Source organism: Pygocentrus nattereri, chromosome 18, assembly GCF_015220715.1.
Source record: "Pygocentrus nattereri isolate fPygNat1 chromosome 18, fPygNat1.pri, whole genome shotgun sequence".
NCBI lineage: Eukaryota > Metazoa > Chordata > Actinopteri > Characiformes > Serrasalmidae > Pygocentrus > Pygocentrus nattereri.
The window spans coordinates 5,011,717-5,027,798 of record NC_051228.1 but is presented as its reverse complement, the minus strand read 5'-3'; the positions used below and the strand labels follow the sequence as shown (position 1 = coordinate 5,027,798).

Genomic DNA, 16,082 nt, shown 5'->3' with positions numbered 1-16,082 from the left:
ATGTGGCAGCTTTTGCGGCGCAGGGCACATTTTACACGCTACCAGTATGTTTATCAGAAAATAAACAATAATTGTGTATTAATTCTGCAGAATCAAGTTCAAGTTTTCACTTCAAAAACCAACAAAGCATGTCGTTTGACCAAGGGCACCCAAACTTTTGCACACGATTGTAGTGGTGTGTGTGTGTGTGTGTGTGTGTGTGGGTGTGTGTGTGTGTGTGTGTGCATGCACGCGTGTGTGTGTAAGCTGGGTCAAGCTCAGGGATTAGCCGCACAGACACACAACGCCGGCATTGGTCACTAACTGAGCACGACAGTCACGGCATCACCTGACTCCTCACTCTGCTCTCTGATTGGCCAGCTTGGTCTAGTCTCTGACTGCCCATATAAATGTGCCCCCCCCATCTTCCCCACCGCAGCTGGAGCGCCAGGGAGCGCTATGTCTGCAGAAACTGGGTGAGAACAGGAGCCGGTCCATTCCCCCCGAGAGGCTGCAAGGGCAAAGGAACATGTTGATGAAATCCGCTACACACATCCCCGCTGCCTCGCCTTAGTCGGGGAAATCAGAGAAGAGCTCCGGGAAAAAAAACTCCAAATGATATTTCCGTTCCAGGGCCAGTAAGGAAGGATGGAGATGGGGCACACATGTAAACTTATTCAGCTATATTAGTTTAGCCCCACCCATTCATGCTGAACGAGCTTCTAACGAGTGTTTCAGACACTTTAAAGTAGATTATTCTCAGCAGTGCATTGACACTAACGTAGTGGTGGTGTGTTGTGCTGGTACGAGTAGATCAGACACAGCCGTGCTGCTGGAGTTTTTAAACGCTGTTTCCACTCACTGTCCACTCTATTAGACAATTCTACCTTGTGGGCCACCTTGTAGATGTAAAGTCAGAGACAGCAGCTCATCTGCTGCTGCACAGTTTGTGTTGGTCATCCTCTAGTCCTTCATCAGTGGTCACAGGACGCTGCCCACAGGACGCTGCCCACAGGACGCTGCCCACAGGACGCTGCCCACAGGACGCTTTTGGCTGGATATGTTTGGCTCTCAGTCCTGCGGCCACACTGAGGTGTTTAAAAACTCCAGCACTCCTGTGTCTGATCCACTCGCAGCAGCACCACACACACTAACACACCACGTCAGTGTCACTGCAGTGCTGAGAATGGTCCACCACCCAAATAGTACCTGCTCTGTGAGGGTCCATGGGGGTCCTGACCACTGAAGAACAGGGTAACAGAGTATCAGAGAAACAGATGGACTACAGTCTGTAACTGTAGAACTACAAAGTGCAGCTATACAGTAAGTGGAGCTGATAAAGTGGACAATGAGGGTAGAAACAATGGTTTTAATGGATTTTATAGTTTTGAAACAAGGTTCAGATTCACAGCTGTGTAAGTTCGTTTATCCTGCATGACGTCTCTGAATCTTTTAATATTATGTACTGTAGGTGATAAAGAAAATGGTTTTTATTTTATGTTGAGAAACATTATTCTTGAACTGTTGCACTATTTGCTCATGCAGTCTTTCGCAGGCTGTGTTTACACGCCAATCCGACTGAATACAGTCCGATTACAGATTCAGACCGTGGTGTTTATGCTCACTCTATTCAACAATTTGACGGAAAATCTTCGTTTACATGACAGCGAGCATCACGTGAGGTCCAGTCAGAGTGAGATGAGCAGCAGTGAGCAGTGCTTGTGTTTTTAACTGCTTTAAAATGACGTCAGACTCAGGAAAACGTCCTTCGCATGTCCTTATTAAAGAAGGCCGAGAGGAAGACGTCGTGCTCTGAGACACATTTCATTTACATTTACATTGACGGCATTTGGCTGACGCTCTTATCCAGAGCGACTTTCAGTTTGGTCATTTTACACAGGGAGGCCAAGGTGGTGTTAGGAGTCTTGCCCAAGGACTCTTATTGGTACAGTGTAGGGTGCTGCCCAGGTGGGGATTGAACCCCAGTCTACAGTGTAGAAGGCAGAGGTGTTAACCACTACACTAACCAACCACATAAGCTGGACGTCCGTCCCTCCGCCGTCTTTTAAAGATCAGAGCATAAACTTCGTCTCCTCTGCAGACCAGTTTCTGCTCCGCTGCGTTGAACCGTATAAACTTTCATTATGACGCGACGCACATGCAGAACGGACTTAAACTTTCCGATAGGGAATGTAATCGGATACAGGCATTTACATGGATATTATTCTTCTGTTTAACGGATTATTTGCTGGATTACCCACCTCATTCAATCAGACAGATATTCCGAATGGCCTCAATCGGACTAAACTATTCGGATTAAGGTGTTTACATGGACGTATTCTATTGTGATTCAGCTATTAGTCTGATTATTTACGGATTACGAGTCTGCATGTAAACGTGGCTACAGAGTGGTGAACCCCTCCTCATCTTTACTTCTGAAAGACTCAGCTTCTCCGAGATGCTCCTTTTATACCCAATCGTGTACTGAACTGATTCCAGTTAACCCAAACAGTTGTTAGACGTTCCACCAGGATTTTTTTCTTAGGCTTACACCAATTTACTAGTCTTTGTTTCCTAGTTTAGTCCCGAGTCTGTTTGCCCTGCAGTGATTGTTATTTATACCTTTGTTGTGGGGAGGGGAGAGAAAGCAAATCAGTTTGATGTATAATCAGGTAAGTGGTGGGGATTTTGTTGTGCTGAGCTGATTGCGCTCATGGCTATGTTGGGTGAAGGTGTCTGGATGGTCCACCGTTCTGTGCGGTCACTGATGGAGCTGTCCTTTCAGCACCACCGCCTGCTGAGAACGGGGAGAGCTCTGAGAATGAGTCTGCGTGCCTGACTTTTTTCCCCACTTGTATAAAATATATTACAAAGAAATTCTTTCATAGCTACCTTTGCCAGTTTTGACAAGCTTTGAAGAACATCAGCCTAATCCAAAACTAAAATCTTTTTTCCAGTCACTTCATAACTTTGTATTTCCAGGTGGGAAGTCTGCAAAAAACAATATTTTGACAGTCAGTTATTTACATGAATAAATCAACTCATAATCGATTAATCATCTTAAACATGAGACACTGTAACAATAAAATGTTTCACAATATTCTCACAGACGTTCTGTTCACCGAGAGCTAAATCAGCACTCCACAGGAAAACTCTGTGCTCTGTGAGGGTCCATGGGGGTCCTGAACACTGAAGAACAGGGTAACAGAGTATCAGAGAAACAGATGGACTACAGTCTGTAACTGTAGAACTACAGAGTGCAGCTGTATTGTCAGTGGAGCTGATAAACTGGGCAGGGAGTGTAGAAGTTTAATATTCTGGCTGATATTATGGTGTGTTATTCACATGGACATGACGATTGCAGTGCAGTGTGTGTTTCAGTGTATACTTTTCATTACTTTGCATTACGTTACAGTGGTTATCATTACGCAATAACTGCGTGTGATGGCAGTGTGTGTGTCATTTCATCATCGGTCACTCCAGTGTGTAGTCCAGTCCTTATCTAGATAAAGGCACATTATATAAACACATGCTTGGCCAGCTTTTGTTTCCTGAGGGAGGGAAAGAGAAGAGATTGCATAAGAACAAATGGTGATGCAGGAGTAAACACAGTCTGCTGATTACAGCTGGACAAAGATGTGGACATTGTACTGTACACATACAGATATACAGATATACACTACCATTCAAACATCTGGAATCGCTGTTTTTCAGAATAATAAGGTTAAAATTTGATGCAAATTCACTTCAGATATGCAGTGTGCATGCTGCTAGCGCCCCCTTGTGGAGAAGGTTCAGACTGCGAAGTGATTTCCAAAGCTGTGCCCATGTGCTTACCACATTAAAAACAAGGCATATTCCAAAGTTACAGCAGCGCTTTCATAATGCAGCTCACCACCAGGACACTTGATCTGTACAGAAAATACTGCACATTTTAATCAGTAAATCACACTCAGCAGAGACAGCAAGGAGTTTACTCTGCCAGATCTTTTCAAGGCCCCAGCACTTAATATTTTAAGAGTAAAAGTGAATAAAACATTGTGTGTAAATTCTATTTAATATAGTTTATTACCTTTTTCCTCGTCACAGACGAAGATCAGAGGAACTTTCTCTCCAGGTTAGAGTTAACTTAGCTGCTCTATGGTAATATACAGTCATTTTAGCTTGATGGAGTGAGTCACTTTGTAGTCAGCTGAAGTTCCAAAGCACATCAGCATTCATTTTTGATTCCATTCCTGTAAAGTAAATTAAGGGGGGGATCTGTGCAGTAAAACTAGCATTACAGTGTGTAGCAGAAAGAAATAGGACAGGCGGTTCCTTAACAAACCTCTCTCCCTCTCTCTCCCTCTGTCTCCCTCTCTCTCTTTTTCTCTCTCTCTTTGTGTGAAACTGACTACTGGTGCACTCCCCACTTCTTATACATGAGCCCAAGTTTCCCAGTGTACTTTTAGAGCTGTTTAAGGCTAAATTAGTTTTCTCTAATTCTCTCTCAGTTCTTTTACCAAAGCAGCGATTATCACCTTTTACACATCAGCAGTGGGTTACTTGTCCAACATCAATGATATCTGATTACATCACCCAGGCCAAATATACACGCACACTCACCGGCCACTTTATTAGGTACTAGTAAAAGGTTGAACCCCCTTTTGCCTTCAGAACTGTCTTAATTCTTCGTGGCAGACTTTCAACAAGGTGTTGGAAACGTTCCTCAGAGATTTTGGTTGGTTATTTGAGTTCCTGTTGCCTTTCTATCATCTGGAACCAGTCTGCCCATTCTCCTCTGACCTCTCACATCAACAAGGCATTTTCGTCTACACAACTGACCGCTCACTGGATATCTCCTCTTTTTTCGACCGTTCTCTGTGAACCCTAGAGATGGTTGTGTGTGAAAATCCCAGTAGATCAGCAGTTTCTGAAATACTCAGACCAGCCCGTCTGGCACCAACAACCACGCCACGTTCAAAACCCCTTAAATCCCCTTTCTTCCCCGTTCTGATGCTCGGTCTGCACTTCAGCAAGTTGTCTTGACCACCTCTACATGCCTAAATGCTCTGAGTTGCAGCCCTGTGATTGGCTGATTAGCTGTTTGTGTTAAAAAGCAACTGAACAGTGTGCCTAATAAAGTGGCAAGTGAGTGTATAAAATCAGTATAATAATCCATTTTTTTCATTTCAACACAACAGGAGGTTTTATGACATCCCATTCTAAATCATAGGCATGAATATGGAGTTGGTCCCCCTTTGCGGCTGTGACAGCTTGCACTCTTATGAGAAGCTTTGTACAAGATTTTGAAGTCTCAATAGAACAAATATATGCAGTAGAATGAGTTGTAGTGAAGGGCACAGTGACTTTAAACTGGGCACTGTCATAGGATGCCACATCTTCCACAAGTGAAATTTCTGTCCTGCCAGATCTGCCCCAGACAACTGTAAGTCCTATTATTGTGAAATGGAAACATGTAGGAGCAACAACAGCTGAGCCACAAAGTGGTAGACCACGCACACAGGTTGATTCAAAAAGATTCATCTGATTTCAAAATGATTTACTTCACTTATAAATCATCACAGAGCAATGCAGTGGACTGTAAATGCTTTAAATGAGCATAACGTTTATTATGTAATTGTAGAAGTGCTCAGTATGAACCTCCTCCAGCTGTACAGACGACATCAACACCATAATCTAATTCTTGCCATACTCAGGTTCACTGCCCACGAAAATCATGTTGCACAGATATGATGAATTCACTCTTACGGAAGTGGAGAACGCAGAGATATGAATCATCATTATTCATATAAATCTATTAGTCACGTTTTGCGACGTACTCGTGTGACAGCTCTAGTAAACAATATACTGTGCTGGACTACTTAAGTGTGTGTGCAGCTGAGACACATCACTTATATAAGTAACATACCTGGTGACGTGAAACTGGTTCTGTTTGACTGAGGTGGAGATTTTGGAGGAATTCTGTCTGCGCAGCTGCTCTGTTCTCTGTTGTGATGCTGCTGTGGAATAATGCTCACTGCAGAGCTGTTGCTGTGTGGCAGTGTGTGGCAGTATTCGTACAGAGGGGACAGTGACTCAGCACCCACACCCACACACACTCCCTACCCCCACTGCCAAATACCTGTTCAACATGTTGATTCAACTCAGAAATCGCATCTAGAAATTCATAAAATCATCGAAAACATTCCCCGCAGAATAGCCGATCCTATAGATCCCATCCAGTTTATATGGATATGATTCCAAGTGGAAATCCCATGAGACTTCATTCTCTTTTATTTGACTTTAATGCTTAGAATTGTTTTTTCATCACTAATACTTTAAGAAAATAATCGTTTTAAAAAAAGATGTTCAGTTCAGATATTATCACTTCGATACCTAAAAACGTACAAGAGCTGATTCAACGTTTTTCTGAGTGTGTTGTGTCTGCCATAAATAAACTCTTCAGACCTCAGATATTAACCAGGCTTATGATCTGTTTAAACTTAATGGTTTAATAGAGATTAATAAGCTGAATGTATCGCTGCTGTCGGAACAAAACTTTGTATCTCAATTTTTGACAATTTTCAGTTTTTGAGACATTTTGAAAATGCCTGTTCTTCTTGACATTGAATGTAAATTTCATGATGAATGGACCAAAAGAAACAGCTCAAAATGACTTGGGAAAAATTCTGGTTCCATTGACTTGCATTAAAAGTAAAGTAGGTTTTCTCCTTCTCCTGTAAAGTTGCAATTTTGGAGATGGGAGGTTTTGTCATCATCACTGTCATCATTTATAGGCTCCTCTCTGCTGGGAGGTTTCTGTAATTTACTGAAATTTACACTTGTGAAAATCATTTTTTTAAAGATTTTTTTTTCTTTTAAAGCATTGAAATATTTAAATTCTGCATAAGTTACATTTTTAAATTTGCTGTCCCACATTTTTATGTCACTACCAAAACACAGAGTTTAAGTATGTGGGCTGAGCCTTGTTTTAGCCACACCCCTGCATGAGACTACATCCCTGACCCTCATGGCCACGTGGTGAGCAGTTGGATCCCATTGTTTTGAAGGTATCTGCATCCCAATGTCTGAAAATCATTGTGGAACTTTAATGATTATCACTACCGAAGCATGTCATTGTTGCAGTTTAGTACTCTTAGTACTGAGACGCTGTTCACAAGACAAGCAGATTAAACGGCAGAACCGGAAATAGTTTTAGCTTCAGCCATAAAGTAATAATTCTGTCAAATTTCAAAACCGCCACCAGTTAGTGTTACACAGATGACATCAGGCTTACTGTTGGCTACCTGCTCCCATTCACTACCAGCAGCATTAGCATGTGTGGTCAGGCTGTTCTTTAAGCCTAATGGTCATTGGCTGGAAGGTGCTATGGTGACAGGAATTGATCAAATGTTTGTTGTGACGTCCCGCCGATCCGAGTTAGAGCTGCTTTACTCGCGTATTTCCCAGAGTGCTCTGTCCATCCTGCATTAAGGGATTAGAGGGCCAGCTGCTGGGGTGAGCGAGCCACACAAAAACAGGACTTCTCTCAACAAGGCACAGGAGCGAGAGACACTGCTGCACTGAAAGAGAGAGAGCGGGAGAGAGGAAGCAGACTGTGGAGAACAGGAGGACGAGGAGGAGGGGCTTGAGGGTAACAGAGCATGCTCAGTTTGCGCTGGAGACCGGCAAGAGCAGCTTGGGCTTTTTATCTGCAGTAGAGCTGAGAGAGAGAGAGTGAGAGAGAGAGAGAGAGGCTGCTGCATTTCTGAGAATGCGTATGCGCTGGTCTTGCGCGTCCACAGCCCGGTGAGGCTCAGGGCAGAGCGAGGGATGATGTGTTAGCAGAGCCGAATCACATGGCAAAGGCGAAAGCGCTCAGGACTTTTCCCCTGACCCCCGCCATGCCACTGGACGACTGGCCAGCCGAGTGGGGAGACGACGCTATGGCAATAGGACAGTCCTTACTGCACTAATGAAAGGCTTCAAGCTCGCCTGGTAAGAAACGTTCCATTTAGTCTTGTCACCAGCGAGGCCGTACCTGAATTAACCCCTGTTTAGTGCCTAAGGACCATGGACAGCTCCAGACTTCAGCCTTAGTCCATAGCAGGGTGTTCAGTCCTGGTTCTGGAGAGCTATCACCCTGCATAGTTCAGCTCCAACCCTGATCTAGCCCACCTGATCTATGTAATGAAGGCTTTCTGGACCAGGCGTGTTGGATTGGAACTCTCCAGGCTGGTAGATTTCCAGGACCAGGACTGGGCACCTCGGATTTAGAGGATGTACATACAGCGCGTATTTTTGCCTCGTAATTCATACTGGATTCTGGCTAATAAGCTGTAAAATTAATAACTGAGTAATAAGCCTGCAGTTTAACCCTCTATGTGGGGCCCCAAGTCTGTATGTGAGCCCCCTACTTTGAATCCCCTCTCTCATACGTTGAGCCTTCATATTTTTCAACCTGAATTTGTAGCATCCAGTCAATTACCTTGGACAATGTTTTCCTTGGACAACAGAACGAACTGTATTCAGTACATGCCAGTGGACAGATCCTTGAGGTACTTCTTCTTGACTTCCATCATGAGCATGACTTCCATCATGAGTCCATCCTTTATTTCTCTGGTTGTGTTTTTCTAAGTACAGGCAAATTGTGGTTGGTGGTAGTCTAATGCTACACATAGAGATTAGGTTGAGTGTCGTCAATTATTCTTTTAGTATTACTGAATATTAAGCCCGCCGTTTAATTCCTTCTCAAGACAACTTCTGATTCATACTCATGTTTGAAAACCTCAGAAGTTCTCCTTTCCTTCTCCACGTCCACTGCAGTACTGCCGCTGACTTATGTTTGTGTACGTGTATGCCTCCTCCTGCCGGCTGGTAGATATTTTTAGTGTCGGGCTCCGCTGTGCCGCAGGAGGAGAGAGCATCAGCAGCACTATAGGAAGCAGATGGCCACTGACCGCGTCTCTATTTTAGCTGTTCGCCTTCCCATCTGCAGCTTGTAGGGTCTCTTTTTTTGTGTTGCCTGCTAAAATCCTTATTGAAGGCTTATTGCTGAGATATTAATTTTATAGTAACTACAGTGAATGAAGAGCAACTGCTACAAAACTAATATGTGAGTTAGTTGTGTGAATAGTTGCCCCCTCAAATGGGTTCTCTCATAGCAACTGTCGTGAGGTTGAACAAGTTTTACAGGAAAAATGACGGGGACTCTGAGAACTTGGGCTGGAGTTCTTGGTCAGCTTCTTCCTGAGGCTAGAAGGCCGGACCATCCCCTCTCATAGCTGTGGTAGGACTGATATAGGACTGAGGAACAGGGAGGAGATGGGTCGGTGGTGGGGATTGCAAAAACTTTGTCATGGGAACGAGTGAAGTTGCAAATTTATAGGCTGTTAGATTGGGGTTTCAGGCTTGTTCCTTCCCCAAACTTCACATATGTCAGAAGTAATTTTTGGTCAAAATGCATAAATGTGGTGTGTGTTACTCGAGGCATTAACCTCCTGTTGTTCAATTATCGTCCAGTGATTACTGTATTGCTTACTGTATCTTTAGCCTTCCATGCTCCGCCCACAAAAGCATACTCTTGTCACAACTATTCAGAAAGCGGGCGAAAACGGATTTCAACATAATGACAAAAACATAGTTATCTGATAATGTGTACATGTAGTTGGCATTACTAATCGGTTACTAGCATAACATTTTAAACCGAACTTAGTGATTCCAACCGAAATTCATTAGGTTAAGTGGGGTTTTTGCCAGCATCCTGTAAAGCTTGTCTAACCTCACAACTGTTGCTATGAAAGAATGCATTTGTGGGGGAGCACTGATAGATCAATTGAAGTATGGGCTCTTATACGGATCCCTTAGGCTTGAAGAGTTAATACCTCATGCTTCCACTTCAGTGTAGGCCAATAGGAATAGGGGGCATCCCTGTCTTGGGAACGAATCAATTCTCCATTGCTCATTTCTTTCCACAATGTTTCCACAGTATAAAGCCCACATGAGCCCAAAGTGAGACCTGTCAAGGCACAGGTCATGCGGTGTGGTGCAGGGATGCCCTGATTTCTAACCCTCCCTCTCACTGGATCCAGCCTCAGAGAGAAGAATTCAATTGACTGGCACACTTAGCGTTCAGCTCTGTGGTTATATAAGGCTCTGCCCTTTTTAGCTGGCTTTCCGTGTTTGGCAGCAGCTGCTTTATTTCGGGCTGGCCGTGAGAGCGGAGGGGGGATTAGAATGACTCAGTGCTTTTCTCCATGCTTTGATGACGATTGGCGCACCTTTGATCAGGGGGTCCGTGACTCTGAAGTGTGTTATGTAATCTCTGTGCGAGGAGAGAGTGACTGTGCAGTTTTTTGATTCCTCCATTTTTAAATGTCTCCTGTTGATCTTGTGTTGGAAATTGATTGTCGAGATGTTTACGTCGTCGGTTTGACCCGGCAGATGGTTGTGAGACGATTATAATTCAGTCAACGTGGGCACTGTTTGGTTTTAGCTGAATATGAGAGTGCTCATCAGTAAAACCAATTTCGATTCCACTTGGGGTGTGTTGCTGTGTGCGCTGGGGTGAGGGACTGGGGAGTGGGCAGAGCTTCAGAGGAAGTCAACAACGACAGGTTCCTGTGAGGACAGCATCTGACTAGCAACCGAAAGCCCATGTGCTCCCTTAAAGAGATACTGCACCTGAAAGTGATCATTTTCAGAATGAGCAAAACTTTGCGACTTGCACATGAAGCTTTGATTCTTAATAGCGACCAGATTCCACTTGCATTTCGTTTTTACAACCTTAAGCAGGTTAACATGAAAAAAGCATGAAATGTATATTTTACTGGACAGTTTTCTTTATAGTGGTGGTGGTCGCGATGTTTACAGTGTTCATATGTCTTTTTTTTTGTTTGTTTGTTTTTCCTATTGCGCAAAAACCTCCATTTTTGTTTTTACACAATTTGAGAAGTCCAGTCACACTTTGCCTTGTGTTGAAATTTCGTGGTAAATGGTCCACCACAAATGCTCCACAGTGGTCCATTAGCTTCCTTTACATGTCGAGAAGGTTTTTTCCTTGTCCTGTTAAGCTACTATTTTGGAGATACGAAGTTTTGTTCCAACAGGGATGAAATGTTATGTCGATGATGGTAAAATGACGTACATCTTAACCATTTCATTATGCAAACATGTTGAAACACCAGTGGAAGTCCGCTGTCCTGCAAGCGCAGAGAAGGTCGGAGATTTAGACAGATCAGTGGGTTTTTGCCAGCATCCTGTAAAGCTTGTCTAACCTCACAACTGTTGCTATGAAAGAATGCATTTGTGGGGAGGCACTGATAGATCAATTGAAGTATGGGCTCTTATACGGATCTCTTAGGCTTCAAGAGTTAATACCTCATGCTGGCACTTCAGTGTAGGCCAATAGGGATAAATCAATTCTTCGTTGCTCATTTCTTTCCACAATGTTTCTCAGTATAAAGCCCACATGAGCCCGAAGTGAGACCCGTCAAGGCACAGGTCATGCGGTGTGGTGCAGGCATGCTCTGATTTCTAACACACCCCCTCGCTGGATCCAGCCTTAGAGAGAAGACCTCAATTGACTGGCACACTTGTGACCTGTGGTCTTTTCCTTCACCGTGTGCAAGAGTAGTGAATTTGTGACCTAACTGCCTCTTTGCAGCCGTAGTGCTGGCAGCCAGAGGGTTAACCGGGGCTTTAATCCCGGTTTATGACGCGGCTTCAGTGGGCTCTTCCTGTCCTAGTTTAACGCTGCTATGGCTCTGCACACAGAGAATGTGCTTCAGAGTGCAGATGTGTGTGCAATCATGTGAGCCCCTCTCTGTGTTTTGCTCAGGGGGAGCGTTCCCAGCAAAGTGGGTCAGAGGCAGCAGGCGTGTGCGCAGTGGCATCGAGGCAGCTGTGTTCCGACAAATGCTTAGTCACATTGTCGGTTCTAGATTTGCTGCTTCTTCAGAAAATGAATTTGAGAACATCAGGGCTACTCAGTATATCGTCTGTAAGTCTTTATTGCAGTATTGGCCTTTCCAATACTGATTTCGCAGAAGGCTGCAATATGCAAATAAGCAAAAAAGGCTAAGAAAATGGCTTATTTTGTATATCAGTACTCATTAGACTGAACATACGGGGAACGTCTTAGTTATACCATTTCAAACATGGTTTTTCAACAAAAATGGACGAGCAATTCCACAAAATTTCCACTCAGTTGTTCAGATGTAAAGAAACTCATTCGGAGTAGTTTGGTGTGAAATGCTCCATTCTGAAGAAGCTTACCAGGCAGAATTGCGCACAGTGGTGGTGATGGGAACCAGGCATCTAATGCCTCTAAAAGCTCCGTCGTGAAACGTTATTAAATGAAGTGGTTAGGAATTCACTGCCTCATGTCTGAGACATTGTTTTAGAATAGTTTTGAGAAGGTTCTGGCTTTAATAATATACATCTCATGCGGATTTTACCATGTTTAACGTTATATATTAAAGACGTGTAGGTTCACTGGTGGTAAAAACTGTCTGATCCACTCGCACCAGCACAACACACACTAACACATGACCACCACGTCAGGCTTATAACTCAGAATGATCCACCACCCAAGTAGTTCCTGCTCTGTGAGGGTCCTGACCATTGAAGAACACGGTAACAATGTATGCAGAGAAAGAGATGAACCACAGTCTGTGAGAACTATTGTCAGTGTTGTCATATTGTCAGTGTAAGATCAAGCTAATAAACATCAAAGACCTTTTTGCATATGTTTTATTTATGTTTGCTAATTCCAGAAGGTGCTGTACATTCTAGAGCATGTCATGCTGTCTCCTTTCGGCTCAGTCAGTTCGGTCACGTTCTCATGCTGCAGTGGCTTATCGATGTTTTGTTTCACAATTTGATTTGAGTGTGCCGGGCAGTGACCACACTCCACCAGTGCCATCTGATGGCCTCAGATCCTTCTGTAATGGCAATTAGTGATAATGTGTAATGACTTTTTCAGCAGGAGCAAGAGGCGCTTTGGAATGTGCTGCATGGTGACCATTTCAGAGGCACCTGACCATCTCTGTGTCTACAACGGCAGAGGTGAAATGACATTGCTTCAAGGGCACAGTCGTCCTCTGGGGGACTAAATATTCACTCTTTGTCATTGCTCAGCATCATATATCGTTAGATATAGGCAAATCTGTGCAGAGCTGTCATATTTAGCACTGATCCAGCACTTAAAGACAAGGATATCCATCCACATCATTGAATTCAGGTGTTCTAATCACTCCCATGGCCACAGGTGTATAAAGCCGAGCCCCTAGGCCTGCAGACTGCTTCTACAGACATTAGTGAAAGAATGGGTCGCTCTCAGGAGCTCAGTGAATTCCAGCGTGGTACCGTGATCGAACGCCACCTGTGCAACAAGTACAGTCGTGAAATTTCCTCACTACTAAATATTCCACAGTCAACTGTCAGTGGGATTATAACAAAGTGGAAGCGACTGGGAACGACAGCAACTCCCACGTAAAATGACAGTGCGGGGTCAGCGGATGCTGCAGCGGAAGGTCACCAACTTTCTGCAGAGTCAATCACTACAGACCTCCAAACTTCATGTGGCCTTCAGATCAGCTCAGATTTTATTGATTTTAAATACACTTATATGGTCCTCAACCACTTGTAGCCCCAGGGTCCACGAGCAGGTTAAAGCACCCTGATCAAGGGCCTATAAACAGGCCCCTACGTCAGTTTTGTATCGGTGGGGAGCGATGATGAGACGGACGCATATTATGGGCAAATCCATACTCAGGGTCAAGACGGTCCTGTTCAGGTAGCCAACACGGAGAGATTGGGGTACAGACATGATAAACACAGGAATACAGACTAAACAAAAACAGAGACTAGGACAAATAATGGCAGCCGGAGGAACAAACACCAAACAATGTCAAACAATACATACAAAGACCAGCAAACTCACAGGGGAAAAGACAGGCCTGAAATACAATAGGTATAATGAGGATTCACAAGACACAGGTGGTAAACACAGGTGGTCACTATCAGGCACGGAGTCTGAAAACAAGGGGGCAGGACTGGGATGGAATCAAAACAAAGAAAGGACGTGGAGTAGACCAAAACAGAAAAGCACATGGAAGACTGGGGGGGGGGCTAATCGTGACAAGTTTCTTATTCTGCGAACTACAGACCATGCACATTAGCTTACGATTAATAGTTACCAAGGGTGGCAATATGTAAATGTAAGATCACAACACTTTTATCATGATACAAGATTTGTCACGTAGGGATCTACGGTACATGTGTACTGGAGTACTCAGTATTTGCATTTGACTACCATCATTTGGTTATTTGTTGAAATATTCAATCCAGCAATTCAGTGAAACGCCAATATGTTCCAGCAGCTCTGCAAAGCAAGGCCTTGTATTTAAGTATGTAGATTATCTTGTACTACAAACTTGGGTGCCTTAACGTCAATGCATTGCCAAAACTGTGATTGATTGTGATTAAGGCAGAGGTGGTGTGGCCGTGACTAGGCTAACTACTTTAGCTGTCAATAGATTGAACCAAAGCAGTGAAAAAACAGCGGACATCTTGACACATCATCCCCTGAGAAGAAACGCCTTGCGTAGAGGTCATCACCATCTATCTGAGGACTGAATACCTCTTTCGTCATTAGCTAATTAGCTTATTCAAGGCAGCCTTCATTAGTCGAGTGGAAGTGATGCTGTTGATGCATGCTTTGTTGTACCATTTCATTTTCTTTTTGAAATGAATGAACCAGACTACAGGGTGCGTGTGGCAAGTATTCTGTGTTACGTATTTTCCCGATCAGGGGGTCACAGATTCCTAGAGATTTGTGGTAGCATAGCAGGGGATTCATGAAAAACTGTGATGGAAATGTATTTAAAGTGAAGTTTAACCCCCTAAGTGGTCGACCAGCATGCCCAACGGTTTTGTTACACACTTCTATAACCTAAGACCTGTTTAACCAGTTTGCATTGAAGTGCCTTTATACTCTCAGAAAAAAAGGTAGGACACTGTCACTGGGGCAGTCCTCCTCTTGTCCTGTGGTGGTAGCCTCAGGGGTACATCCCAGTACCTTTAGTCAGGGAACATAACTGAACCAGTTGTACTGACTCCACACACCCCGCCTCGCCTCCAGGACTTTTACGTTAATGTTCTGATTTAAAACGTTTGGTAATGAAAAGGTACAAATATCTACTTTTCCACTGGGAAAAACTCATGTAAGGTCCACCCCTGGACCTTAAAACCACTGTTGTACCTTTGAGGGTACACTTCCATTGTACCTCGATGATCGAATCATCTACCTGCATGGTACCTTTATTTCTCACAGTAGTCTTGTAGTTACTGAATGATAAGCCTTATGTAATAAGCCTGGTGTTTTACGGGGTTAATGAAATAATACCTCTTTATGGATAAAGCATCTTAATCGTCTGAAGTGTCTGATATATTCAAAGCAGCTTTCTAATCAAAATTTGAAGCCAGCTTGCTTGAAAAACTCTTGGAAGCTCAGCCTGCATGCCTGGTTGGTTGAAGGGGTTCAGTAGATGTAAAAGGTTGGACGCCCCAGTTATGTTGTACCATACTGTGGGCCTTATTTCACAAACGGCTTGTGTGAGTAATACTACTAAAAGTGCCTTGAGAACAATAAGTGGCCTGCAGTTACGGGCGACGGTGGTCTTGCAGTGATCTGTGGTCAGTACTTACTGCTAGCAGTGGCGTTTTCTGTTTGGGCATTTGTCATGTGCTCTGGTATTTTAGACAGAAATCCTTAAGCTTTCAATTTGTGGGTCTCTATTAACTGAGCAGTTAAGTGTCTTTAATGTATGTGTAGTTACACGTTAATAACACGTGCAATAACAGTTGCTCCACAGGCGGTGTTCACTGTTACAGATGGATTACAGTAGTCCAGCTTATGTAAATACACATATGTATTAACTTCGGTTTTTACTCATTACACAAGTGTGTCTTGGTAGTTGTAATAGCATAGTTTCTCTTATGTAATTACACATGTGTAATAGGTATAATCTGTTTTTCCAACAAGACAAGTTCTGATTGTAGCAGGAGGTGTGTAATTGCCTGCATTACGAGATTTACACTGCATCATGACGGACTAA

General features: G+C 43.6%; 1 protein-coding gene across 8 annotated transcripts in view; it reads left to right on the top strand.

Annotated features, from left to right (window-relative positions):
• gramd1ba (GRAM domain containing 1Ba) overlaps positions 1-16,082 on the top strand; it is a 182,206-nt gene that overhangs the window by 94,047 nt on the left and 72,077 nt on the right. Inside the window, exon 1 of one of the 8 annotated variants that reach the window (XM_037546949.1) lies at positions 7,655-7,959. The exons of the other annotated variants lie outside the window; for them this stretch is intronic. Coding sequence (XP_037402846.1) covers positions 7,937-7,959 — 23 coding nt within the window. The 5' untranslated portion in view covers positions 7,655-7,936. Of the gene's footprint in view, positions 1-7,654; positions 7,960-16,082 lie in introns of those variants that run through there. 8 annotated transcript variants of the gene reach the window in all.